The following is a 27,975-nucleotide window of genomic DNA, read 5'->3' as shown; positions in this document are numbered from 1 at the left end:
GCCATCGGTGTGTAGTTTCTCATATCTTAAGCCAGCTTCCTCTCTGTTGTCCCCATTCTCAGGTGACTTATCCTTGGTGGTGGCAGCCTGGCCACAGAAGCTCCAGTAAGTCCAGGGGGAAAGAGTAACCACAGCAAAGGCCTTATTGTCTCTCTCTCTCTCTTTTTAGCTTTACTATTGTTTCTTATTGGCTCTGAACCAATTGCTGTGGCCAGGGGAACTTGTGGCTTCCATTGGCCAGGCCTGAGCCACGTGCCCCGCCCCAGGAGGGGGGGAGGACAGTCCCATCCTAGCAGCAGGGACTTGGTGCTGGGGAAGAATGGCTTTCACAGGCAAATGTCGGGGCTCTAGCTGAAGTAGGAGGGTCCTGTGCTGGGTTGACTGTGAATGACCTTCATAGGTCATCCTGGACCCAGATTGTGGGCAGGCTCAGGCCTGCTGCTTTGCTCCCCTTCAGCCATGAGTGTCCTGAGGCAGGACTGGGAGCCCCTGTCATCAGGGAGTGGGATCTGAGGCCCAAGCTGGTGCATAGAAGCCTTCCTGGGAATCAGCCCCCTGTGTCCCGGAAGGCAGGAGAGGCAGAGGTGCCCCTCCAGTTAAAGTCAGCTGAGCAGTATCTGGAGACACCAGCAGGGCAGTAGGAACAGTGTCACCTTTGGATTCCGATGGACATAGGGCGGAGAGGGCCTCAGGTCTGTGACCCTGGGCAAGCTACATAATCCCTCCAAGCCTTGGTCCTCTTGCTGCTAAGATGCTCACAAGTTGCTACCTTCCCACGAGGGCCAGGTAGCTGCTGTGGCCACCGGGGCAGGGGCCACTGGGGAGTGCTGCCTTTCCCTACTGTGGTGGGAAAGACTCCCCTAAACCTGGTGTCAAGACCCAGTTATGCATCATGAGTGGGGGAGAGTGGGGATGAAGCCCCTTTATTCCGGGGGCTTAACCACTTCTGTCCTTTCATCTGTAGAATGGTGGCTGTTGTTCCTTTTAAGGAGTGTTGTGAGACCGGGGAGATGGATGGGTGACCTGCTGAGATGGCATGTGACCTAGAAGGGGGAGCCTTTTGCTAAAGATCATCCCCCCAACTTTGGCTCCAGCCCTGTGTCCCCATGCCCTGCCCCACCTTCAGGCTCCCCACACCCCACAAAACAGGGGTTGCATTGCTCCAACTCCTGGGCTTCCACAAACTCTGCACCTACTATCTGAGCTCATTGGTTTTGCCCCTGAGTGCTTCTGCCCAGCTTCCCATACTGGGAGGCAGCCGAGACTTGGCTGCCCTTACCCCCACCAGGGTCAGCCGGCCCTGGTTTGGGAGATTTGTTACCTGGATACTTTTGACGCAGTTGAGTATGTGGCAGTGACTCTGGGTGATGGACAAATCCCCCATCTTGTGAAGGGGCCCTGCTGTGCCTGCGGTCACTAGATCTGGCCAGTCTCCCTGCCAACCCCCTCCCCAGGGCTCCCTGCCCTCCTGCTGCCTCCACCTCCCTCCAGAGGGCCTTCTCTGCCTGAGCCCATCAGTCCAAGGGGCTGCCTGCCCCTGTGGCCCTGCCAAGGCTGGGGCAGGCCTTGGGCCCCCATGCACGCAGGAAGGCTGCTCTGGCGCTTGGCATTCCGGGATATGCCACCTGGCCTGGCCTGGCAGTGCCACCTGTCTTGTTGCTGGTTCACTGTAGCCTGCCGAGGAGCTCTTTGGTCCCAGTTCTGCCCACAGCCCAGCCCTGATTCCCTACTGGCTCTCTTTCATGTTTTCTTCTTCCTGCTATCCTGTATAACTTAAAAAAAAAAAAACAAAAAACAAAACCTCTAGTAACTTTTAAACTATGCATAGGTAGGTCCCCTTGAAAACCCGATTGCACCCTCCTCTGTCCCCATGCCCACTCCTGCATTCACCCCTCTCTATAGCCGCCTTGGCCACTCACTGAGGGCTGGGCCAGGAAACTCTTTACTGGGGCCTCCCGGGCTCCTAGGTTGCCTGGAGGAGCCCTGCATGTGCCAACCCCTCCCTGACTCTCCTCCCTGCCCCATGGGGGTGTCAGCTCAGCACCCGCCCTGCTGGCACTAGTTGTTACTGTGCTTCTGTCCCCAGTTGAAGTGTGACCCCTAGGTCCCTTTTTCTTTTTCTTTGCTTTTCTATGCATAAAAAAGTATAAGCATGTAAAAAATCCCAACTTACTTCCCATTGCCTGGCTTTCCAAACTTTTTTTTTTTTTAAGATTTTATGTATTTATTCATGAGAGATGCAGAGAGAGGGAGAGGCATAGGCAGAGGGAGAAGCAGGCTCCTTGCGGGAAGCCCAGTGCGGGACTCCATCCCCAGATCTGGGATCACACCTTGAGCTGAAGGCAGACGCTCAACCGCTGAGCCACCAGGCGTCCCTGGCTTTCTAAACTTAATCCACTGCAGAAGCCGTGCGGAGGCTGTGAAGAGCAGGAATGTGGAGCCAGGCTTCCTGGGTTCAGACCCTGAGCCAGGGCCCAGGAGGTTTGCATCACTCAGTTTCAGATGATCACCCAGCTGTCATTTTGTCGGATGTGCAAATTTTATGTTGTCCTTCTTTTGCTTAATAATTCAAAACCAGGGGTGCCTGGGTGGCTCAGATGGTTAAGCATCTGCCTTCAGCTCAGGTCATGATTCCAGGGTCCTGGGACAGAGCCAGCGTCAGGCTCTCTGCTCAGTGGGGACTCTTCTGCTTCTTCCTCTGCTCCTCACCCACCAGTTCCTGCTCTCTCTCTCCTCTTTCTTAAATAAATAAATAAATAAATAAATAAATAAATAAATAAATAAATAAATAAAATCATTAAAGAAAAAATTTCAAAACCACTTTGCAATGTTTGCATTATCCTTTGAGGTTGATTTCTCCTCTTGAGCTGGAGAGTGGCGTCCTGGCTCCTTGCTGAGTAATTGGTCCCGCTGGGGCTGTGCCCTGCCTTGTTGCCCTTCCAGGCTCTGTTGATGGGACTCACTCGCTCCACTGCTAGAAGAGTGGATAAGTGTCCCAGTCTGGTGTAACAAGTGGCCTCAAACAGTGTGAATGCATTCTCTGGCCCTTCTGTAGGCTGGTGCCTGAACTCAGGGTCTCAGCAGGGCTCTGCTAGCCACGAGAGCTTTAGGGAAGAATCCTTCCGTGTGTCTTGTAGCTCCTGGTGGTTGCCAGCAAGCCTTGGCACCCCTTGGCTTGTGGGCACCTTGTTCCAACAACACCTTGCTAGTGTCCAGCCGAGCATTGTTGATGGTGCTCTCCTTATATGTGTGTCTTTGTATGGCCTTCTTGTAAGGACATTGGTCATTGGATTTGGGGCCCACCCCAGTGTAGTATGACTTCATCTTAGTTTAATTTATTATGTCTGTGGTGATCCTATTTCCAAATAAGATCACAGTCTGAGGGTCTGAGTGGCCATGAATTGGGGGCGGGGGAGAGGAACCTGATTCAACCCATTATTCCAAGTGAGCAGAGTTGCCCAGTCCCTGTGGCTCCATGATGGCTTCTCCTTCCTCCTGAGTGGTGGGAGTGGGGAGCCAGAGCGGGGAGGCCCCTGCATTTGGGGGATGTCAGTGGCTTCAACAAAGCCAGCACGATTTCTACCCCCAGCAGAAGAGGGATCAGTCTTCCCAAAGCCCCATCCTAATGAAATGGAGTTGCCGTCTAATGACAAAACACAAAACCAATGGAACCCCGACCCACCCCCTAACTCACACCAGGAGTGCGCTTACTTTCCGCAAGAATTTCTGCTTAATCAGTTCCTAGATCCAAATTCTGATGTCTCCTTAGTTTACTCAGAACCCGACGACGGGTACAAAGTACGCCCATTCTTTTTGTTCAGGGCTAGAGAGATTCATGCAGATGCTGCAGAACGGGCTGTGATCTTTTAAATTTGATTTTCCTCTTTGAAAGTGTTCTGCTAAAGAAAAAGAAGAAGACAAGAAAAAGTATGTTGTTGCTTAGAGATTGTTAAGGTTCGGGAAAAAAAACTGGATTCTCCCCAGCCTGCGAGCATGTTGGGTTCTTGGGCTGGGGGTGACTTGTCTCTGTGCCCTTAGGGTCTCCCGCAGATGAGCCTGGCTCCCAACTGGTGTGTTGTAGGAGGAAGAGAATTTTCGAGTGAGTGCGGGAAGCCAGAGGCACCATCAGCCTGGGCCAGACAACGTTCTTCTCCGTTTCCAAGTGTGTTACTGGATAGCCCGAGCCAAGAAAACAGTGGCCTGATTTTAAATGAAGAGCGAGAAGGCCCAGAAGAAACCGACTCTGTGTGTGTGTGTGTGTCCAGGGCTGCAACCCGAGCTGGGGGAGGTTAAGGCTAGACAGGAAATTTTAATTACCCCGGCTTCTCCAGGGGCCTCTTTCGGAGGGAGGTACCTAGGGCAGCCACCTAAGGGCAGGCCCCAAATGCTGTAATCTTGAAATGTGGCTGCGATGTTTTTGCAGCTATACTCAAAGCTTGTGCTGTAGTTCCCCAAAGAGAGGGTGGGAAGAGGAGCCTTTGGCTCCGGGAGAATCCTCTTTTTATTGAGAGAATCCGAATCGGTGATGTCATGGCCACCCCTCCAACCCTGCATCACCACTGAGCTGGGGAAAGGCTGGGATGTTGTGGAGCTGCTCCTTCCCCGAGTCTCCTTTCTCCTCCCTGAGGGAGGAAGAAAGGGGTGTAGACTTGGAGGGGAGCCCTTTGCTGTAGAGGCGAAGTTGAGGACTTTTACTTGGGGGAGGAGGCAGGGAGGAGAGACAGGGCACCCCCTCTCAGGTGCATCTTTTTGTTGTTGTTAAAGATTTTATTAATTTATTTGAGAGAGGGGATCCCTGGGTGGCTCAGCAGTTTAGCGCCTGCCTTCAGCCCAGGGCATGATCCTGGAGTCTCTGGATCGAGTCCCACCTTGGGCTCCCTGCATGGAGCCTGCTTCTCCCTCTGCCTATGTCTCCACCTCTCTCTCTGTGTCTCTCATGAATAAATAAATCTTTTCAAAAAAAAAACTTATTTGAGAGAGAGAGAGTGCACGAGCAAGCACGATCAGGGTAGAGGCTCAGAGGGAGAGGGAGAAGCAGACTGCCCGCTGAGTAGGGAGCCCGATGTGGGACTCCATCCTAGGACCCTGAGATCATCACCTGAGGCCAAGCAGCTGCTTAACCAACCAACTGAATCACCCAGGTGCCCCTCAGATGCATCTTTTGAGTGAATTGACTTGGACGATGGGAAAAGTGCATGGAAACAAACGGAAGCTCAGTGCTTCCCCCCCCCCGCCCCCCAGCCCATAGAGACAAGCGAGAGCTTCTGACTCTGATTGCATCTTCAGTGCACAGTGACCCACCTTGGATTTGAAATTCCCTCACCTGCACTGGGTTTTGCACCTTTGACCCCGCTGCCGGAGGGTGGGGCCGAGAGAACCCTGGGCCAGTCTGAATTCCTGGAGGGCGTTCAGCCAGAACCCGGGCTGGCTTCTGTTTTGGGGCCTTGGCTTCCGGCAGAGAGGCACCATGACTTGGAACTAGAACTACCACTTAGGCCCGTTCAAGCACCAGTTGTTTCCATCTGCCCTCGTGCCTGCCACAGGCCACGGAGGCGAGCCGCAAGGGCGGTCACAGTTCCTGGCAGTTAGATCTTTGCAGGGAGTTTCTTCCTCCTTCCTTGCTCCCTATGTCTCTCTCTCTCTCTCTGGGAGTCTCCTCCACTCTCATTACAGAGCCTTTTTCACATATTATGAGAATTTGAATAAGAGGGACTTGGAATGGAGTGATTAAAGTTGAAATTCAGTGAGTTATTAAAATCTTATATTATGCAAAAAGAAAAAAATTTCCTTTTCCCCTTCTGCCTTGCAAGATCAGGTAACAGGTGCCTGCTTTCAAAGCTGTGGGGCCTAGGGGACTCTAACTTTATGTATACAGTAGCTCTGGTGCACCCCGAGTCCAACCAATAAATAGAAATACCTTCTTTTACTGGATTTGAGGAGGGTCTGATTTCCACCGGGCGAGGCCATGTGCAGTTTCATGATGCGGCTGAGCCAGTGGGTCTCTGAGTGGTGAGTGGGGGCTCCTGGGTGACTTAGTGGTTGAGCATCTGCCTTCGGCTCAGGTCATGATCCTGGGGACCTGGGATCAAGTCCTGAATCAGACCCCCTGCAGGGAATCTGCTTCTCCCTCTGCCTATGTCTCTGCCTCTCTGTCTCTCTCTCTGTGTGTGTGTCTCCCGTGGATAAATAAATAAAATCTGTAAAAATTAATTAATTTTTTAAAAATGGGCTGAGCAAATCGGGTCTCGGAGCTGAGGCTGCCAGGACTGTCTGTGACCAGGGATGAGTCGTGCCATGGAGGAGCCCAGCACACGCTCCAGGGTTGGCACACGTTGGCTTTCAGTTTCCCGCTTCATTAAGTAAGACCTGTGCCTTGGGCGTGCGTGCACTCTCGTGCTCACCTCACGCTCACCCTCACACACTCAGTGCTCATCTCCCCCACATGATGCTGTCCTGCCTCTAGAGCCTCTTTCAGCCTCCATGTCCCATCAGTGTTGCTGATGGAAGAGCACTACTGGTCCTCGATCCTACGTACTTCTTGGAGGGCCCATGTCCACGGGCATCTGAGCCTTTGGAGCAAGGACCACACTCTCCTGCAGGATGAAATCTGATTTATGGTCAATGACCTGCCAAGAAAATGGACCCCAGACATGGACTCGGTTGCTTCTGAGACTGCATGACATTTTGTGACCCCTTTTCTAGTGTTCCTGCCTCTGGGCTCCCACAGCCAGCAATGTCTATACATTTGCTAACCATAATCTACTGTGGTACCATAATGATGGTGATGATCATGAGCCTCCTTCTTACCTACTATTTATAAGCTATTCATTCATTCATTCATTCATTCATTCATTCTCTTATTCATTCTTTCATTCATTCAGCAAAGCGCCTGCTGCGTGCTGGGATTATACATATTGATCCAGAGGAGTCACTGCCCTTGAGAAGCTCGAACTTTTTTTTTCTTTAAGATTTTATTTATTCATGACACACAGAGAGAGTCAGAGACATAAGGAGAGGGAGGAGCAGTCTCCCAGTAAGGAGGCTAATGCGGGACTCAATCCCGAACCCCCCGGGATCATGTCCTGAGACTAAGGCAGACACTCAACCCCTGAGTCACCCCCCAGGTGTCCCGAGAAGCTTGAACTCTTAACGGCTGGATTTAAATGATCCTGGTTGACAGGAAGGAATGCAAGTTCTGGAAAAGCCATCCACCACCCACGTACAAGACACTTCATGTGGCCTAGAAGCCCATGAGGATGCCAGGGGCACTATGACTCCAGGCTGCTGCTTTGAGGGCAGGGGTCCTGGTCTCTGTGGACATAGCCAGGGAAGAGCAGCCAGCCAGGACAGGGAGGGGACCCAGGTCCCTGAGACAGGGAAGCACTGAAGGCCTGGGAGTGCCAGGGAAGCACTGAAGACCGAAGGATCCTCGAGGTGGAGGATGGTGGCTGACAGCTTTGAGCGTGGTGGAGAACCACGCAACCATGGTGGGCACAAGGAAGGGAGGCTACAGCTTTGCTTCAGTATACAGAAGAAAGTTTTCTCATGCTTGGAGTTGCTGAGAAATGGAAAAAATTGTCTGGAAGGTGTTAAGCCCTTTACTCTGGGGCTTCACTGGGATGTGGGTGGTCTGACCTCTTGGGGTGAGAAATTTGGGGCAGGGTTTTGGGAGGTGGGGGGGTGGGGGGGATGGACTATATGGCCTTCTAGTTTCCTTCAAGGTCATGGACGGGCAAACTCCTTCAAGAAGGGGTCATACAGTAAATCTATTCAGCCTGTGGGTCCTTGGGTCTCTGTTGCCACCATTTAGCTGCCACCACAAGACAGAACCAGCCATTTACTGCACCCACCAGCAAGACTGCGCCAGTCCCACGTGGAGAAGGATTTGCCCTGTAGGCTGTAGCTTGCCAACCCCTGTTCTAGGTAATTAAGTCCCTCTGGAGTCTGCTGGATCCTAAGCTGTGGAAATCCCTGCTGGTCTCACTCTTCCCCTTCCTGAGTTTCATTCCCTGAGGCAGGCCTCAGGGCCCCAGGGAAAAAGAGGCAGAAGCAGAAGGGGATGGAAGAGGGAGCCCTGGCCACAAACACATCTGCTTCTTTTGCCAGCAAAGAGGCCCTGCAGCTAGGGTCCCTGGAGTGACACTGTCCCCTTGGAAGGGCTGCCTTGGTGTTAATTCCCCTGAGAGGTGGTCCAAGGTGTCTGAACCAGGCTATGGGACAAACTCCAGCTGAAAAGGAAAAACAAAAGCTAAGTTGGTGGCAGAGACCTCGGCCTTGGGTGTCTGCCTCCTTAAGCCCCATGGCTGGAGCACGAGCTCTTCCTCAGATAGTCAGACCCTTTCAAATCATGTATCCAGCTGCAGGCACCCATTTGCTGAGAGGATCCAGCTTCTCAACATTTTTTGTTTTGTCTTGTTTTGTTTTTTAAGGTTTTATTTATTCACGAGGGACACAGAGAGAGAGGCAGAGACATAGGCGGAGGGAAAAGCAGGCTCCATCCAGGGAGCCTGATGTGGGGACTCGATCCCAAGACCCTGGGATCACGCCCTGAGCCGAAGGCAGATGCTCAACCACTGAGCCACCCAGGTGTCCCTCAATGGGGTTTAAAGCCCATTTCCCCAAAGCTGAGATCCGTTGGTTTGGAGGAACAAATTAAAATCTCACGACTAAAAAGAAGACGATTTTTTGTTTAAAAGTATAATGTCCCTGTTCCAAATCTCTTGTAAAATAATATAGTTGTGACTTGGAAAGTGAAAGCCTGATGGTTATTCTCTTCCGTGGGATCGCTGCCATCAGATTAGGTACCAGTTCCTGAACGTGAGTGTTGAGACCACATATGCCCATCTGCCTGTATTAGTCCAAAGGCCTTTGGCTCAAGTGATGGAAAACCCTGCCCTGAACTCATCAGTGAAGAATCATCTCGTATAACAGGGAGTCCAGAGGACAAGGGTGGCCCTTGGGCATGCTTGGCGGCTGCTCTCAGAGACCTAGGTTCAGTCCTCTGCCCTCCTCCAGACCTGGCACTGCCTTCATCTGGGGGCTGCTGGCAAGATAGCAAGTCCCCAAGTCACGTACAGCTGTGACAAAATTAGAGGCAGGAAAGACCAATAGTTCTTCTATTTTTTTTTTTTTAAGATTTTATTTATTTGAATGAGAGAGAGCACGAGCAGAGGGCAGAGGGAGCAGCAGGAGCCCAATACAGGTCTCAGTCCTGGACCCCGGGATCATGACCTGAGCTGAAGGCAGACGCTTAACCGACTGAGCCACCCAGGTGCACCGACCTATGTTCTGAACAATGAGAAGATCTTTTCCAGACAGATCCAGTAAGCCAGCCTCTGGCATTCTCTTGGCCAGCATTGGGTCATGGGCCCACTCAGGCCAGTGACTGTCCTTCCCTGAGGGTCAGGAAACTGGTCACCATGAGGGTTCTGGAGGGGAGGAAAGGAGGGCTGGGGTCTAACAGTGCTCCATTTGGGCCTTTTCCTGACTTTGGCTCTTTGTGTCTCTTGTGTCTTTGTTTTTGTATGGGAGGGGCTTTCAGAAGCAGGTCTGGATTCTGGAGACCAGGCAGGGAGCAGCTCATGACTGGGGGCCCTTGGATGCCTGAATGGAGAGGTCTTTCCTCTGGGACACTTGCTGCTGCCATTTTAATCAAGAGCCCCTTTGATTTCTCTCTTTCCCTCTGGTTGTAGATCTCTGGCAGCTAAGACGGAGGTGTATCTGGGGGTGGGGAGGGGGATGTGTCCTCGTAACTGCCCTCTAGGCCAACATTCAGTAAAGCCCTACATTTGCCTCAAGTAACCCTTCCACCTTACAAAGAGCCTGGCTGAACCCGCCACCTTGCCTCTGGGTTTGGAGCACCCAACTGGCTCCCTTGGGCAGAATCACCAATTAAACTCCTAGTCTGTTTTTTTGTCTTTGATGATGCCTTGCTTTTCCCAAGCTCCCCTCCCCTAACCTCCTTTATTCTCTTTATCATCATGACTCTTGTATCCCTTCTGGAAGGATCTCCAGGTGGAGAGACAGTGAGTGCGTGGGGCCAGCCACCATCTTGACTGGGAGTCATAGGCATTGATGGCTCTCCCTCCTTTTAGCGGCTCCTAGTACTGGGTAACTGAGGGCCCCTCTTATGTGTGGGGTGGATGGGTATATGGAGGGGTACCTAGGCCTGGTTTTATTCCCTTTAAATCAGACTGTCCCACCATGTTGCAGGATAGAGGTAAATTCTTTGGTTTTAGAGGGAAAGACTGGGGTGCCAGGGCCTGGTTCCAGGGCAGGCAGAGCCTTGGTTGGGGGGCGGGACAGGGCGAGGAGTGACGGACTCCTTCCAGTCACATTGGAGTCTGGTTCTGAAGTAGGGACCCCTATTTCTGGTGAGTAGGCGGCCGCCTGGTCTCCCCCTATGCATGGCTGCCTCTGGGTGGATGATATGCGCTTCTGCCTTCTGCCAGCTTGGATCGGATCTGCAGAAGTAGGAGGACATTGTCCAGCATCTACAAACCATGTACCCAGGGCTGGCCCCTCTGCCCCTTCCAGGTGGGAAGGATGGACTGAGGCTGCAGCTGATGCCAGCTCTGGGGTTAGATACCCCTGAGGGGGACTACCAGGCCACCTGGCACTGCTCAGAGAACAGTATTGGGCCTGGGACAGCAGGCCCGGCATCAACCCTCTGCTGACAAGACCTGGCTGCTCACTGTCCCAGCTCTATGGCCATGGGGACCTGGTGAGCTCGGTCTTGGCCCTGGAGAAGTGTTGGCCTGCTTGGCCTCCATGACACGGTCTCTGTCCCCTCCCTAAATGCCTCATGCTCTCCCCACCCCGCCCTACAATGGTCAACTTTATTGCATATTGGGCTCCCCCCCAAAAGAGTGGTTGCTCTTTACCACTTGTAGAGTACCTACTGTGTGCGGGCACTGCTCTTGGCATTTACATATTATAGGCACTATGAGGCAGGTACTATTATCATCTCCCCATTTCACAGATGGGGACACTGGGGGCAGAGAGAAGCTAAGTAACTTGCCCAGCATCACACATCCTGTACGTGGTGGAACTGGGCTTTGAACCCCAGAAGGCCTACCCTCTTGTTCCCTGTGCCACTAGCCTCTCATCAATATTATTTCTACCCCCATCTTCTCAGGCTCCAAATCTCAGCTGTCCTTGACAGCCCCCCTTGCATAGCCAGGGGGGTCAGGGGTGACACAGCCTCTACAGGCTGCCTGACCACCAAGCCAGGGGCAGCTGGCCTCCTCCTTCCATCTAACATGTGACCTCTTGCAAGAGTCCAGAACTCATTGCTGTGCTTCTCTATTCGGATTCCTCTGTGGGTTGGGGAAAACAACATTCAGTAGCTTCTAGTTGCCCATGGGATGACGCCCAGGCTCCTCATGATAACCTGTAAAACCAGCCCCAGTTGGCTAGTGTGTTCTTCTCTGTTACTGGTTGCCCCAGCCTGGCTCCACTCTTACTGGGCTGTTGCCTGTCTCCCCCCAGCCCCGCAACTTTCCCATACTCCCCAATTTCCAATCGATTGTACTTAGTCACTTGATTCTTGTGATGTTCCCATCCCTTTCCATAGTGTTTACCCTGGGAAAGCAGAGACGAGTCTTTATGCTCGAATGTGGCAAACATCTTCCTCCAATCCCCATGCCCACCCCAAGGCCAGGGTCAGGGTAGGGGTGCCTTGACTTCTGGGGGTCTGAGCTCTGCCTCTGGAGCTGCACTGTGGCCCTAATTACTGCCTCTGGGGGCTGTCAGAGGAAGGGGGGCCATTGCCGGGGCTGTAGCAGTGCCACAGACCACATGCCACATGGGTACAGGCTTGTAAGTGAGATGTGGAAATGGGTAAGTGACCACATTCTCAGGTTATCCCCAAGATCGTGTGACCACTCAGCATGCAGGCAGAGCCTTAATTAGGTCCCTCTGGTTCCAGCCCTGTGTTTTTTCCATGGAGGGCCTGCAGGTCCCTCTGCCCCAGAAGGGCTGCAGGATTTACAGTGGGGCCAGTCCAGAAGAGGGACACAGGAGAAGGACTGGCTGGCAGGGAAGTAGTGGGGTGGAGACGGGAGGCTGAGGGCCCCAGAGGCTGGAAGCCCGGGTGCTTTTTCTTCTTGTTTAGAGGGAAGGCTGAGTCCCCCACAGTCCCCTTGGGTAGGGCCTCAGCCTTCCCTCAGGGCCTCCCCCTGCCATTTCTCTCTCTGACTCCTGGATTTGCAGGTGGAGGAGGGGTTTACTTGGGGGGGGGAGCAGGACCCTATTCTCTTTGTTTTTGTTGTTAAAGATCTTATTTATTTATTTGAGAGAGAGCACAAACAGGGTAGAGGGACAGAGAAACAGACTCCCCACTGAGCAGAGAGCCTGATGTGGGGCTCAGTCCTGGGACTCCAGGATCATGACCTGAGCCGAAGGCAGACTCTTAACTGACTGAGCCACCCAGGTGCCCCTCAGTTTGACATTCCTGATCAGAAGAACTCTTTTGGCCTCACCACCACTTCCACTGGGGATTGCTCAGGGCGGGCTGCCCATGGTGCACCAAGTGCAAATGCCACGTCCTCACCACCTTGGTCCTTCTCTCTCTCCTTTCTGATGTATTACCTGGGACTTTAAATTCTCAGATCCATTCAGTCCACTCCCTGTTCTCAATCTGAGTCCCCAGCCGCCTATACTTACCCAAGCCCAGCAAGGGTGCCCCCACTTCAGAAAGACCAAGGAGAGACCCCAGGATGAGAGTCTTTTTCTTAATGAGGTAACAGCCAAAACTAAAAACGTGAGCCCTCGCTGAGGGCTGAGTGCTTATTAGCTTCCTTTAATCTTGGCAACGACTGGACGAAGGAGGAATTGGAAGCCAGAGAGTTAGAGTAACTTGCCCCGAGACACACAGCATACAGTGTCATCGGGGCTTTGCTCCAGGGGACTCTGACCTGAGGAACACACTCCCGCCACTGCTTCCTTGCCTTCCTGAGAGGAGCCCCGGAGCTTTAAAAGACTGAACTGTGCCTGTTCCATTTGCATTGCTGAGTCAAACTTTCTGAGGCTGAACCCTCTGTAGCCGGTCACTCTTGGTCAGAGGATTCTTGGCATTTGTGCCTTCAATGTGGCCAAAGAACTTTGCACTGCTGGCCTATTGTCTCGCTGCCACTGGCATGTTCCTTTGAGGGTGATCATGGGATTCCGGTTGCTTTGTCTCCATGCTGGGTTGCTGGCATCATTGGGAGAATTTGCATGTAGCTGAAACCTCCCTGTTTACTGCACCCATTGTGTGTGTGTGTGTGGGGGGGTGCTCAGTAAGGCAAGTGGCCCTCCTGTGAGTTCATCCCTGCCCTCTCTTCCTGAATCCATGGGGCGGTCCCTGGCAGGGGCAGTGCACTCCCCAGCATGCATTTGGGACAAAGCAGATTTCTCTGTTGTCTTGTGAGGCTCTGAGCACACAGTGGGTACTCTGTAGTAGTGGAGGGGGGTGCTTCAGCTCTGTCCTGCGTCCCCACCTTTCTTAATGAACTACCGGACACCGTGTATGAAACTATGCTGCAGGATGCTGTGACTGATGGGTGGGAGGCACCCAACCTCCGCTGGCCTCCTGCAGACTACAAAGATGTTGGCCTCTTACCAGAAAAGGGTATTTACTATAAGTGAGCTCCCCACAACACAGGCTGTGCCCTCAGAGCCAGCCCCGCCTCCCCATCACCCTCCCTGCATCCCTCCATACCTAGGACCAGCGTGTGCTCCCCAGCTGGGCCCCCACCTGGAAAAACCCATCCCACACCCTGAGCTGAGAAGCAGCCTTCTGATGCCGCTTCCCTGGTTCAAACTCTTTGGAGGTTGCTCCCACCTCCCGTCCCCCACTGCCCTTAGGAAGACATGACTCTCCCAGAATGCCTTGTGGGAGTTGGCTCCACTTGCCGCTTCTGGGACATCCGGGCACCCCTGGACTGGCCTGGTGACAGTGTCTCCCTCCCTTGGCTCTGTACTCATAGCCCTGTTAGCTCCTCCGCCCCAGCCGGCTGCCTGCAGTCCAGCTCTGCCCAAGTTCCGGCCGGCCCGGATCAGCGCTCAACAGCCTCTTTGTACATCTGCCTGCCCGCTGGGACTGGTCTTTGTGCTTTCCTTCTGCTCCGGAGAGGCCCCAGGTAGACGGGAGCCAGGTGGTGAGTGAGTGGATGAATGGAATCGCAGGGAGCCAGGAGCTGATTGGAAATCAAAGACTTTGGCCTCTCCAGCTTTTGTACATACTTCACTCCTCAGAGTCCTCCAGTCATTGTACCCACTCCCCCCCGCCCCAACCCTTGCTTACTCTTACTTACTCTTACTTTGCATGCAGTTGTAACACTTGGAGAGCTGGTTTCTGGGCCTGTTCCCAGCCTGTAGCGAAGGAAGGAAGGAAGGAAGGAAGGAAGGAAGGAAGGAAGGAAGGAAGGAAGGAAGGGAGGGAAGGGAAGGGAGGGAAGAGAGGGGAAGAGAGGAGAAGAGGAGAAGAGGAGGAAAGAGGGAAGGAAGGAAGGAGCAGGTGATTTGCAGCTAGGGAGGATCCTCCAAAGATAGGAAAGCAGAAACTCAGAGAACTGGGCAACCAGGAGAATCTGGAGGAGAAATGACAGTCCTGTGACCTCAGGGCAACCTGAGACTCATCTGGACAGGCACAGTTTGGGGGCACCCACAAGGTGAACCAGGGTGCCCCCAGAAAGGCATCTGGCTTTGGGGGATAGTCTGACACGGGGCCCTCCTCTGACTTGAAAGCACCTGGGCAGCCCAGGGCGTGGTGAAGATGTAGGTTCTGATTCAGCGGGTCTGGGGCGGGGCCGAGATTCTGCGTTTGTAGCAACCCCGGGGGACCGCAAGGCGGCCCTCTAGGGACCACACCCCGAATAACCTGGGTCGGCCTGCTTGGAAAGGCAGCGCATGATTCCCTTACGAGGCCTCTCTACCTAAGGAAACGCAGCCTGTTCAGTGCACCGGGCCTGGAGGCGCGCCCCTCAGCACTAAGGCATTTTCTGGGGCACTGCCATCCTCCTGAGAACCCCCCCGCCCCCGATCCCTGGGGAGTTTCTGATGGTTGAGCCTCTGGCAGACAAAGGCTGGCTGGCTCCTTTCTTGCTTAATGGCAGGATTATTCAGAAAAGGGGAAACCAAGAACACCCAGGGGCTCTGCGCAGTGGAAGCTGAGAGAGCAGGTGATTCACGGAGCCTGGAGGGGCCGAGCGCCAGATGGACACCGGACACTAGCCCCTGCCTAAGTAGACGTTTGGTGGGGTTACCTGGACCCCTTTGGCCAGACCAGGGGCTTCCCCAGGTCCTCGGTACCCATGGCACACTGGTGAGGGACGTAGGGATGTAGGCCATCCCGCCGCACCCCACCCCACCCCACCCCCTATCCAGGGACAGCCCCAGTCTGTAAAGAGCCTTTCCCAGTGAGCCCTGGTGAGAGAGCTGATCCTCTCACACAGGCTGGGCTGGGCTGGGCCTCACGGAGCATGGGCTTCATGGAGATTCTGAATAAGGGGCCTCGCTCGGCAGGCTGTGGATTTGGGATCCCCCAGCATGCTAAAGATGCTGACAGCTGTGTGAGGCCCAGTAGAGGGTGGGCAGCTCTTCGGAGCAGGAGCTCTGCAAGCTGTCTTCCTCTTCATGGCTGCAGACAGGTATGACTTTTAAAAATAGCTCCCTCTCCTTGGCAGCTCAGTGGGTGCCAGGGCCGAGTGCAGGCATGTTAGCTCCTCTCCTTGTGCCCGGTCTGCAGAGGGCTCCCCAGCCCGAGTGTCTCTTCCACTGGGAGAGTGGGTGTCCACACCAGCCCGTGTCTGCAGGGCTGTCCCCAGGACTGACAGGGCTAGAGTCTCTCCCTAGCAGATCTTGGAGAGTAAAAAGGTGACAGGCACTCTTAAAGCAAAAACATGGGAAAAATTCACCAATTCAGAGGAGGGCTAGAAGGAAACCCTAGGAAGCAAACAAGGGTGCAGGGTCTTGAGTTTCTGGCTGGTTTTCCTTTAGCGTCCTGGGTTGCCTTCAATAAGAAAAATCTGGGTTGAAATTTAAATTACTGGGGAAAAAAAAAAAAAGACAGGTATAAGGAACTAAGATGTTGGTAGGGGAGGAGCCCAAGGGCTTCACGGACTCCTACAAGCCTGCAATCATTTGAAAGACTGAAACTATGGGAAGGCAAAGGGAATATTCTGATGGTTTGAAATAGGGGGAGGGAAATGCAGGTATAGGCCAGGCTTGTAGGGAGAAGGAAAACCCCAGATGGACCTGGGGCTGGAGCTCAGGTTCTGCAGTCCCCCCTTCCCAAGCCTGGTCCCACACCTCCCTTATGGGGAAGGCTTTCTGTCCCCGGTGGCTGTGCTGGGCAGGGGACCCTGACCTGGGCAGGCTGTTGGAAGCACAGTTCCCTTTCCATGGGGCTGGATTCCAAATCAAAAGGAAGGTGATGGCATTTTCATGGGGGTGGGGTAGTAGGCAAAGGAAGTTTCCAGAATGCAGGAAACAAATCCAGCTGCATTCTTCTTTCTCACAGACTCGAAAGTTGGTAGAAGATAGCGGTTTGTGCTCAGCCTTGTCGAAAGGGGCTTCCCTACTGGACTGCTTGTGGAGAGGAGCTCGGAGCAGGCTGACAATGCCTGTTTTGCCCCCTGGCCCGGCCTGAGAGCCTCTGCTTCCTGTCACCTCCCACTTTCTGCAGCCACACTCACTGTGGGATGTGATAACAAAGTCCTGCAGCCTTCAGGAAGGCCTTTATCTCTTTAATACTTCCTCGGGAATCTTCTCTCTGCATTGGCTTTGAGAGGCAACCTTGGCGTTCTGTTAGGGCTGCCTAGATATCAAGCCTTATTCCTCCCCCAAATTAATTCTGGTGGCCTGGCTGCTCAGCCCAGGACTCAGGCTGAGGGCTTGGACCTCAGGCGAGGGGTCCTCCCGGTTAACCTCGGTGGACCTAGTGACCTTGGCCTGGTTCACCTCAGTGGGCCCCAGTTTTCATCAGCCTGACACTCCTCTACCCCTAAGAGAAGTGCCGGAGGGTTAAATCAGATGAAATTTATTTGAAGGGCTTGGCTGGTGAGACTGTTTCTCCAAATGTTTGTGAGATGGCAACCTTGGCATTCTTTTGGTCCAAAAATAATGACTTTGCACGTGTGAGCGGTCTACTGCACCGTACTCTGAGCCCCAAATCAGAAACCACGCATGTTCAGGACTCAGCCACGTGTATCATTTCTGCCAGAGTCTTCAGGTACACGTGGTAAGAGGGGTACCTCTGGACAGTCACAAGAATGGTCTATTTGTTGGGACAATGAGTGTGCACTCTGCTCCCTCCCTTGTGGGGCACGTGATATAGACTCAGTTAATGAGCATCCCTGCCTTCCCTGCTCCCCTGTAATGCCAGGCTCCTGCTGGGAAGTCCCAGGTTCGTTCTCATCCATAGGATGTGGTTTCACTGCACACTCTTCTGCTTTCACCCTCTATCCAGTGGGGTGACATTAATGACCACATCACAGCACGATTGGACCAAACGAGGTGATCTTGCACAGTGCCCAGCACTTAGTAAGCCCTCGATAAACCAGAAACACAGGCGGCTACTAGTAATTCCTCATAAGACTGGTGTGAAGATGAAAAGGATTGGTGTATGAGACAATGCGTCGCGAACGGCAGAGCAGACCAGTTTTAGTTATTAGACGCTTTGAATCCCATGGTGCGCACTGCCCGTGCGGTCGCTGGGTGCTTTGAGAGGAGCAGATCAAACAGGATGACGCCAGGGACCTGGGAGGTTTTTCCTGTCTTGCAAAGCCAGGCCCTGAAGGAAGTGACCATGGGCAAGCCCTCGTAGAGAGGGTCGTTTGAAGAGTGAAGGATGCACTTCTGGATTATAAATCCCAGCTCCACAGGGAGGGGTGAGGACGCCACTCATGTGTCACTTTAAAATCCTGCCAGGACTTCACATAGCTGGCCCTCGGCCAGGGCTTCAGGCAGGAACAAAGGCAAGCAGCCTCTACTGAGTCCCGGGAGTGATGGTGGACCTGGCTCGTGACCCTGCTCTCCCCTGCCCTGCTCAGCTTTGGAGATGTCCCTCCCAGATCCACAGGTGGGCTTTCTTCCTGTGCCAAGCAGGTGGCCTGCTGCACGACACAGACGGGTCCACCCAGCGGCACCTTTGGCCCTCTGCTCAACCGGGGCCTTGCCCGAAGGAGTGCTGGGCTTCTGCTTCCAGGCACTGACTCACTAAATGGGTCACACTGAAAGATTTCTGCCCATTTAAAGATTTCTTTAAATTCCCTTAGCCTGTTTCCAGACTTTGCTGAGTGAGGCCCTTTCTGACCTATCTGTCCTTTTCCTGAGGCCTGGAGAATGTTTCATCCTTGTAGGCCTAAAAGAAAGTTTTCCTGGGCAGCCCGGGTGGCTCAGCGGTTTAGCTCCGCCTTTGGCCCAGGGCCTGATCCTGGAGACCCAGGATCGAGTCCCACATCGGGCTCCTGTATGGAGCCTGCTTCTCCCTCTGCCTGTGTCTCTGCCTCTCTCTCTCCCTTCTCTGTGTCTCGAATGAATAAATAAATAAATAAAAATCTTTAAAAAAAAAAAAAAAGAAAGAAAGAAAAGAAAGTTTTCCTAAACCTTCTGGACTCAGTCTGAACTGCGAAGAGGGGAAGGCTGGCATTTCTGCCCCTCCCTGAGCCTGACCCCTCAGCCCCAGCCCCCCTGTGCTGGGGGAGGCCGTCCTTACTCTAGGTTGTGCGAGACTTGTGTGAGCCAGAGATCCTGGTCCGTCCTTCCTCCACTGGCTGAGGACCATTTCCTGCCTGTTCCCTGACCTGTTGTCTCCTCCACCTTCCTTTCCAGCTTCTCTCTGGTTCTGAGGCTCCCCCCACTCCTCTTACACCCAGGCTTTCTCTTCTTCTTCCTCTGTGTTGAGACCCTAAACCTCTTTGCTTTTGCCCCAAGTGCTTCACATCTTAGATGCATGCCCCTCCACGCTTCAGGGCTCCTCCTCCCTACAAACTTCACCAGAACATGCACCGTGTGCTGAGCGGTGGGCAGAGGACATTTATTCAAAGTCCCAGCACGATCAGTACCACTGTGGTCATTGAGCTGACCGCCCCTTCTAACACTGAATTGTTCTGAGAGGCGCTTCCCAGAGTGTTTTCCTTGGAACACTAAGATGGCCGAGATGTGCCTTCTTCTAGTGGAAAGTTTCTGAGCACAGAGGATTGTGTGATCAGCTGAGTCTGCGTGCTCTGTTTCCCTCTGGCAGGTTTCAGATGACCATATGAAGGCTCTGGAACGTTCCACACTAAAGAGGCCTGTTTATTTTGACTAGGACTGCCTGTAACAGAGCCTGTCCCTTCTAGCCTGTTTGTAGGAGCTCTTCTTACCTCAGGTCTTGTACTAGTTGGCTGTTTTTGCCAGAAAGCACTTCCCTGTGTTGGCTAAAGTCTGGCTCTGTCATGTCCATGCACAGAGCCCAGTTCTTGCTGCAGTTTGGGAATGTTCCTGGAAAGTTGAAATGCATAATCTAAAGACGGTGCTGTGCTTCATGGGGCCAGATACTGCTGGTTCCTTCTGCTCTCATCCTTGCATTGACCTTGGGTGGCCTCCACCGACCAGACCCACATCCTCCAACATGCAGGGCCAGCCTGGAATGGAGAAGACTGTCCCAGGGTGGGGAGGACCGTGGTCCCCTTCTTTCACGTTTTGGGCTTGAGAACACAGGGCTGCTGCGTTAGGAAATATCCAGCAGGGGGAGGTGGCGTCTGCTGAGTTCCCCACGGTGGGGCTGTTAGCTATTAGAGAAGGAAGGGCAGCTCCCTGAGCTGGGGGTACAGAAAGGCCACTGAGGACTGCGGGGTGATGGGGTGCGGGGTGCATTCTGGATGGGAATAATGGCATGAGCCGGCTGCTGCAGCTGGAACAGAACACACTGAGGAGTAGTGGGCCTCACCTCCAGCCTGACCACGTGGGCCTCAAAATACCACCAGCCCTCAGAGTTAGATTTCTGATTGCCCACAGGCCGCATTCCTTGGTAGGTGGGTGTGGGCGCCAACAATGGTGGGCTTTTGTTGTGGGGTGGTGGGTGGGGAGGGCAGTGCATAGTGAAGGAGCCTGGTGTGTTTATCTCATTTTATTGTGGGGAAAATGCACATAAAACTTGCCACCATGACCATGTAAGCCGTGAACACTGACCCTCTTGTGGAATCATCGCCATCATCTGTCCCCAGATCCTTTCCCTGTCCCAGACTAAAACTCGAACCCACGAAACAGTCACTCCCCAGGTGCTGGTAACCACTGTTCTACGTTGTCACTACGATTGGACTCTTCTAGGTCCCTCAGACAAGTGTGGTTATTCAGTATTTGTCCTTTTATGCCTGGCTGATCTCAGCCCTGCCATAACGTTGTCTGGGTTCCTCCACGATAGAGCTTGTGTCAGATTTTCACAACTTTTTTTATCGTGAATAATATTCTATTGTATAAATATAGCATATTCCATTGTATGGATATACTGCATTTTGTTTAGCTGTTCATCGAAAATGGACACGTGAGTTTTTTCCACCTTTTGGCTGCCGTGAACTGATTTGTTTTATAAAGCAAGGTGCTCAGTTCACCTGGGTGGCTCAGGGGTTGAGTGTCTGCCTTTGGCTCAGGTGTGATCCCGGGATCCTGGGATCGAGTTCCACATCGGGCTCCCTGCAGGGAACCTGCTTCTCCCTCTGCCTGTGTCTCTGCCTCTCTCTGTGTGTCTCTCATGAATAAATACATGTTTTAAATCTTTTTTTAAAAATTTATTTATGATAGTCACACAGAGAGAGAGAGAGAGGCAGAGACACAGGCAGAGGGAGAAGCAGGCTCCATGCACCGGGAGCCCGATGTGGGATTCGATCCTGGGTCTCCAGGATCGTGCCCTGGGCCAAAGGCAGGTGCCAAACTGCTGCGCCACCCAGGGATCCCCTACATGTTTTAAATCTTAAAAAAATAAAAAATAAATAAAGCAAGGTGTTCACACCTGAGCAATAAGTGATCCCTGAGGGGCAGAAAATGGGTCCTGGACTTGAAGGGAGAAGAGCCGGGGTGGGCAGCCTGAGAAAAACCTCCCACATCCCAGGTGTGTTGAGAAGTGGAGGGGTACGGATTGGGAGAAAGCCGAGGCCAGAAGGCTACAGAGGGCTCCTGTCAGCGCAGGCACTGAGGGTAGAGGGCAGGGCCCGGATCCCCCCACCATGGGGAGGCTGGGGGGCAGAGGGACAGCTGGCACAGCTGCTGGCTCTGTGGTAAAACTTGGCCAACAGGTCAGAGCCAGGTACCCTCTCAACAGTCACTTGCAAAGATGTAACAGTTTGGACCTGGAGGCCAGATGAGCAAGCCAGAGCGCAAAACAAAACCAGAGAGCTGGGCCAGGACAGCCACGTACAAGGGTGGGAACCAGCTTCCACACCCAGGAGACCAGAAGGATGAAAGGAGAGTGGTGCCTGGGGGCTCAGTGGGCTGGGTGTCTGACTCTTGAATTTGGCTCAGGTCATGATCTCAGGGTCCTAGGATCAAGCCCAGCGTCCATTGGGTTGGTGCTTGGCTTAGAGTCTGCTTGTCTTTCTCCCTCTGCTCTTCCCCCCCCCCCCATGTTCTCTCTCTGTCTCTTTCTCTCTCTCAAATAAATTTAAGGGGCTTGGGTGGTTCAGCTGGTTAAGCATCTGCCTTCGGCTCAGGTCATGATCCCAGGGTTCTGGAATCAAGCCCCGTGTCAGGCTCCCTGCTCAGTGGAGAGTCTGCTTCTCCCTCTCTCTCCTCCTCCCTCCTGCTCGTGCTCTCTCTCAAATAAATAAATCTTTATAAAAGATAAAATAAATTTTAAAAGATCTTTAAAAAAATGAACAGAGGCATTTGTGGGAGTAGAGGAAGCAAAGACCTTAGAGGAAGCTCCTGGAATTGCCCATGGCTCCGTGAGAATGTTGGGAATGCCTGGGCTCACTCTCACAGCTCTTGGTTGTCCAGTATTTAGAGGTTTGGTTGGGGAAAAAAAAAAGAGGTTCGATTGGTGTTTGCCAACCAAAATTGGGGGACAGTAAGGTAAACGGGCATGTGTCTCATCTTCGAGAAACTTCTGGCGTAGTTAAGGGAATAAGAGATGTGAAGACAGCCGTGTGGTAAAAGATCCCCTTTGAACTGTGTCGTGCAGAGCCCGAAGGCATTTCAATAAGGGGGTCCCTTCCGATATGGTGACCAGGGTGGGCCTCGCAAAACAGCAAGTAGCTGAATTATTTTTCAGTTAGTGAGGCCAAAAGAATGAATGTTTGGGAGAGTGAAAAGTGTCCTATTGTTCTGGCCGTGGTGGTCCCTAGTCAGTATCCTTTCTTTGATCCCACAGGTATGACTCTGGACGGGATGGCTTCATTGACCTGATGGAGCTGAAGCTGATGATGGAGAAGCTGGGAGCTCCCCAGACCCACCTCGGCCTGAAAAACATGATCAAGGAAGTAGATGAGGACTTTGACGGCCGGCTCAGCTTCCGTGAGGTACCTGCTCACCTGTGGTCCAAGGGCCCTGAGTCCCCAGTGGGGAGGGCCCCTAAAGGGAGCCTCGTATTTACAGTCCACTGGAGCACGATTCAAAGCCACTTGTCCTCCAGAGTGCTGATTGGAGAGTTAACCTAAAGTTCTTTTGTTTATTTATTTTTTACTTATTTTTTTTAAGATTTTTTATTTACATATTCATGAGAGACACAGAGAGAGAGAGAGAGGCAGAGACACAGGCAGAAGGAGAAGCAGGCCCCATGCACGGAGCCCAACACGGGACTCGATCCCGGGTCTCCAGGATCACACCCTGGGCTGAAGGCAACGCTAAACCGCTGAGCCACCGGGGCTGTCCTGTTTATTTTTTAAAAACATTTGATTTATTTTTTGAGTGAGCGAGAAAGCCTAGGCAGGGGGAGGGGCAGAGGGAGAGGGAGAAGCAGACTCCTCTCTCATCAGGGAGCCTGATGTGGGACTCGGTCCCAGGACTTGGAATCATGACCTGAGCGGAAGGCAGATGCTTAACCGGCTGAGCCACCCAGGCACCGCCCTAGAGTTCTTTTAAAAATATTTTAAAAAGCTGGTGAACCGCGATGCTGGCATGGGAAAATGCAGTAAGCAGATTGAAAGCCACTGTGGGTAGGACAGCCTCCTCTTGGTGAAATGGTAAGTGCTGAGAAATCGGGAGGATGTTTTACCAAGATATTCATAGTGGATATTTGTGGGTGCAAAGTTTGGGTAGTTTTATAATTTTATACTTTTTAATACATTAAAATTTAAAATTTTTATAATAAGCATTTAAAGATGGTCAAAGAGCAGCTGAATAAAGGGTTTTCCTCTGTGCCCATGGAGCTCCCCTCCTCCCCACAGCAATCCAAGAACAGGCTTTTTGGCCTTTGGATCCCTGAAGTTGCAAGCAAGATTTTGTACATGCAGATATCTTTCTGGAAGAGTGCAAGTAGATTCACTAATCTCTAATGTGTCTGATTCCTAAATGTGTGAGAACATTGGTATATGGCCATTTCTATCTAGGGGGAAGTCTCAAGGCTACTGGGTTGTTTCCAAGGCAAGGTTGCAGCGCCACAAGGAAGGCTTCCATGTCCAATGTGCGTGAGTTTTATAAGGCCTCTAGACATGTCGGTGTGCCCTGGTGACAACAGGTTTGGGAACAACATGCAGGCAAGAGCTCCAGGCATTAGCCCAGCTGCTACAGTTCCATTTTGTCATGTGTCACTGGGCCCTTGGGGGGTGGGAATAGAGAGCGCCGTCCTTGCTTCTTGGTGTGCAACCTTGATTATTCCAGAAACAGTGGAGTTCCAGCATCCTGGTTTCTGACGGTGAGAGCTTTGGTCAAGTATGGGTCCTCTCTCCAGGCTAGATAGGGCCCGTGGACATCTGTCCTGAGGTCCCTGTGGCTGAACTGGCAGCATTGAGTCCCCTCCCCAGCCGTGATAAAACCAGCCTTGCTTCTCACTGCCCACAAATCAACCGCAGATCCCCTCTTCTCTTCTGAGAAACAGAACTGGCAGGTGCAGAGATAGAAGATCACGGAAAACCTGTGTTGGGCATAACCCTCAGGATATTTTAGGCCAGGCTTCTCATGTCAGAGCTAAGGAGCTAGAGGGCCAAAATGGTCAGCACTTGGCCTGAAATCACGTTCCAGCTCAAGGCGGGACCTGGTGGCAGCCTCTGTGCCCACAGCCTCCCATCATCACCTGCCATGCTCGCCTGCACAGCTGTCCCTCTGGCTCCCTCGCCTCTCAGTTGGCTCTTTTGTATCATTCGTGCCAGGCATTGGCTCTTTCAACCCAGCTATCCCTGGGGTAGAGAAAGGAAAAGCTTTCGTGTGGGTGAAGCTTTGGAGGCAACACCAGGGATAGAGCTTCTGTGGCAAAGTTGTGATCTGTGGGGAACTGAGAGTGAGAGGGTGGTGAGAGGTCTATGCAGGTCACCAAGTAAGCCAAGACACAGTCCCAGGAGCCACCCAAACGCACCCCTCCCTGAATCCAAGATGCTTGGTTAGCTTTAGGTTAACGGCAGGTTTGGCCATCTTGCACAGAAATGTCCGCGAGTGGACACCAGAGGTTTAGAAATCTCCCAGGTGTTCCTGTTGTAGGGTCTCCTCACTCTCACAAAGCTTCAGTGACGTTTGTGTCTGTCCTTTATCATTTGGACCCTGCTGTGGTCCCATCCCTAGCAGGTGTACCCAGAGATACGGGATTTGGAAGTGTAGACATGTTTGCTATTAACACCTCACAGCCCAACCTCCTGCTTTTCTTCTTTCTTTTCTTTTCTTTTCTTTCCTTTTTTCTTTCCTTTTCTTTTCTTTCTTTTTTCTTTTTCTTTTTCTTTCTTTCTTTCTTTCTTTCTTTCTTTCTTTCTTTCTTCTTTCTTCTTTCCTTTTCTCTCTTTCTTTTTTTAAGATTTTATTTTTGAGGGATACCTGGCGGCTCAGCCGGTTAAACACCTGCCTTAAGCTCAGGTCATAAAAAAAAAGCTCAGGTCATGATCTCGGGGGTCCTGGGATCGAGCCCCACATCGGGCTCCCTGTTCAGCGGGGAATCTGCTTCTCCCTACCTCTCCATTTCTCCCCCAGCTTGTGCTTTCTCTCTATCTCTTTCTCTGTCAGATAAACAAATAAAATCTTTAAAAAAAAAAGATTTTATTTTTGAGTAATCTCTACAACTCAATGTAGGACTTGAATTCACAATCCCTGAGCTCAAGAGTTGTACACTATCACTGGAGCCAGCCAGGCACCCCTGCTTTTATGTTTTCATTCTGCTGGTTTCTACCAGTGTTGGGAGCCACTGGTGTGTTGGTGCTTTGCTTATGCAATGGCAAGAGGCCTGCAGTCAGCTCGATCTCCACACAGAGCTGTGTAACTTGAGCAAGTTATTTTACGTCTGAGCCTTAGACTTTCTGTCTTTAAAATAGGGGTGTTAAGGGGCGTCTGGGTGGCTCAGTCGGTTATGTGTCAGACTCTTCATTTTGGCTCAGGTCACGAGCTCAGGGTGTTGGGGTTGAGCCCTGTGTCAGACTCTTTATGCAGAGTCTGGTTGAGATTCTCTCTCTCTCTCTGCCCCCTGCTTGGACTTAAATAAATAAATCTTTTTTTTAAAGATTTTATTTATTTATTCATGAGATGACACAGAGATAAGGCAGAGACATTAGGCAGAGGGAGAAGCTGGCTCCTCGCAGGGAGCCAGATGTGAGACTCGATCTGGGAACCCAGGGATCACGCCCTGAGCAGAGGGCAAATGCTCAACTGCTGAGCCACCAGGTGTCCCTTTTTAAAAAGATTTTATTTATTTATTTGAAAGAGGCACAGAGAGAGAGAGAGAGAGGCAGAGACACAGGCAGAGGGATAAACAGGCTCTCTGTGGGGAGCCCGATGCAAGACTCGATCCCAGGACCCAGCAGTCACGCCCTGAGCGGGAGGCAGACACTCAGCCACTGAACCACCCAGGCATCCCAATAAATCTTTTTTTAAAAATAGGGATGTTAGTAGCTTTCCCTCAGGACTGTTGTGGGAAGGGAGTTGTCTCTCCATGCCCTTCCTAGTGGCAAGCGACAGAGAATGCCAGCTAATTTACCTGTGAAGAGTACAACTGTCGAACAACTATCGGCTCGCATAGCTGGGAGATGAAGACGTGGAATTGCATTGGGCGCAGCAGTGCAGCATCTTCTCTTGTCATATCTCCACTGTTCTTCCTTCTGTGTCCACCTCACCTCTTCTTTCCACGTTGCATGTTCTTTTTTTTTTTTTTAAGATTTTATTTATTATTTATTTATTATTTATTTATTATTTATTTATGAGAGACAGAAAGAGAGAAAACGAGAGGGGGGTGGGCAGAGACACAGGTAGAGGGAGAAGCAGGCTCCCTGCAGGAAGCTGGATGCAGGACTCGATCCTGGGTCTCCAGGATTACACCCTGGGCTAAAGGCGGCGCCAAACCACTGAGCCACCCGGGCTGTCCCCCACATTGCATGTTCTCCCTAACGCCTGTCAAGCTGGCCGCTAGCCACTTCAGACTCCTTTGTCCCAGTTTAGCAACCGAGGGCCTGGACTGGTCTCAGTTGGCCTCTGACTGGCGCTGCTGGGGACACATGCCCACCTCCTGGACCAGTCATTGTGTTCAGGGGACCGTGATTGGCTGGGTCCAAGTTGTGTGCCATAAGACACCATGGCCAACAGCCCCACCATCATCCTCACAGAAGGGCTAGGTTGCCAGCAGGCAAATTTGCTCCCTTCTACAGTTCTTTCCTCACAGCCTGACAGTTCATAGATGCTTAGTGAATGTTTCTGTTCCCTTTCTTTCTCATTGGATTAACTTGACCGAAGCAAGTCACATCTACATAAAATCTCTTTGATATGGAAGATATGTCTCCGTTAAGTATTATTTTGCTGCTTTTCCCCAACATACAAAGCAATCGATCTTTCTTTTAAACCATTTCCTTTCTGATTATGAAAAGAATGCAGGTAGGGGCACCTGGCTGGCTCAGTCAGTAGAGTATGTGACTCTTGCAACTCAGTATCCCAGGGTCATGAGTTCAAGCCCCGTGTTGGGCATGATACCTACGAAGAAAGAAGAAGAAGAAGAAGAAGAAGAAGAAGAAGAAGAAGAAGAAGAAGAAGAAGAAGGAGGAGGAGGAGGAGGAGGAGGAGGAGGAGGAGGAGGAGGAGGAGGAGGAGGAGGAGGAGGAGGAGGAGGAGGAATGCACGCACGCACGCACATTTGGTGTATTTTAGGAAAGTGGCATATTTGGAATCCTTAAAAGTGGTCATGCAGCAGTGTTTCATGACCAGAGGACAAATGTTGACAATGTGACATTGGTAGGGTTAGCATTTCTATCTCCGTAGCTGTAGTAATCTGGATCCTAGGTGGTCTCCCACCTCCTTCTCTTTTGGAGGCAAGCAGAGAAGCCTTAATATCCTCCTCTCTTTTTCTTGTATTCCTCTCTAATCCCATTATATTTCTCTCAGAGAAGAATTACTCCCAAGGCCAGGTGAGCGGTGGTTTTGTACAAAGGTTGGGTGACAGGTTTACTGGATACCTGTCAGTACTGGCAATTGTGGGTTCCACCTCTTTTGTACCCTCCCTTCGGCGGGGTCCTAGCTGTGCTAGGTTGCCCATCAGCCTCATCATTGTTGATGGGCCATGGATGGACCCCAGGCCAGACTAGGTCCATGATCTTCCTTGTCCTGGGAATTTGAAATTAGGGTGAGGTACTACAAATTGGTTCTGCAGGTAGCTGTTCCTGCGAGACTAAGTCAAAGTGGGGTGGCCATTCACACCACATGGACCAGATACGAGAGCCAGAGAGGGGATGTTGCCTGCGATCCTGAGAGTATTATCTCTCCCAGGTCCAGGCCTCTTCCAGGCTACTGTGCTTTGCCCTTGGGACATCATTTTTGTATACAAATACCTCCTTTTTGCTTAAGCCAAGAAATTTGTTTCTGTCACTTGTGATCTTAGAGTGCTAATTTGGAGGAAGTGTT

General features: G+C 52.0%; 1 protein-coding gene across 2 annotated transcripts in view; it reads left to right on the top strand.

The window, feature by feature from the left end:
• The window catches only part of EFHD1 (EF-hand domain family member D1), a 46,129-nt gene that overhangs the window by 2,030 nt on the left and 16,124 nt on the right, over positions 1 to 27,975 (top strand). The window contains exons 1-2 of one of the 2 annotated variants that reach the window (XM_041768298.1): positions 17,953 to 18,064; positions 22,331 to 22,478. In XM_041768298.1, coding sequence (XP_041624232.1) covers positions 17,991 to 18,064; positions 22,331 to 22,478 — 222 coding nt within the window. In that variant the 5' untranslated portion in view covers positions 17,953 to 17,990. Of the gene's footprint in view, positions 1 to 17,952; positions 18,065 to 22,330; positions 22,479 to 27,975 lie in introns of those variants that run through there. The other variant, XM_041768297.1, reaches the window with a different exon arrangement.

Source organism: Vulpes lagopus, chromosome 8 (assembly GCF_018345385.1).
Source record: "Vulpes lagopus strain Blue_001 chromosome 8, ASM1834538v1, whole genome shotgun sequence".
In the NCBI taxonomy this organism is placed as follows: Eukaryota; Metazoa; Chordata; class Mammalia; order Carnivora; family Canidae; genus Vulpes; species Vulpes lagopus.
The sequence above is the reverse complement of the archived record's forward strand: the minus strand, read 5'-3'. Positions and strand labels throughout refer to the sequence as shown.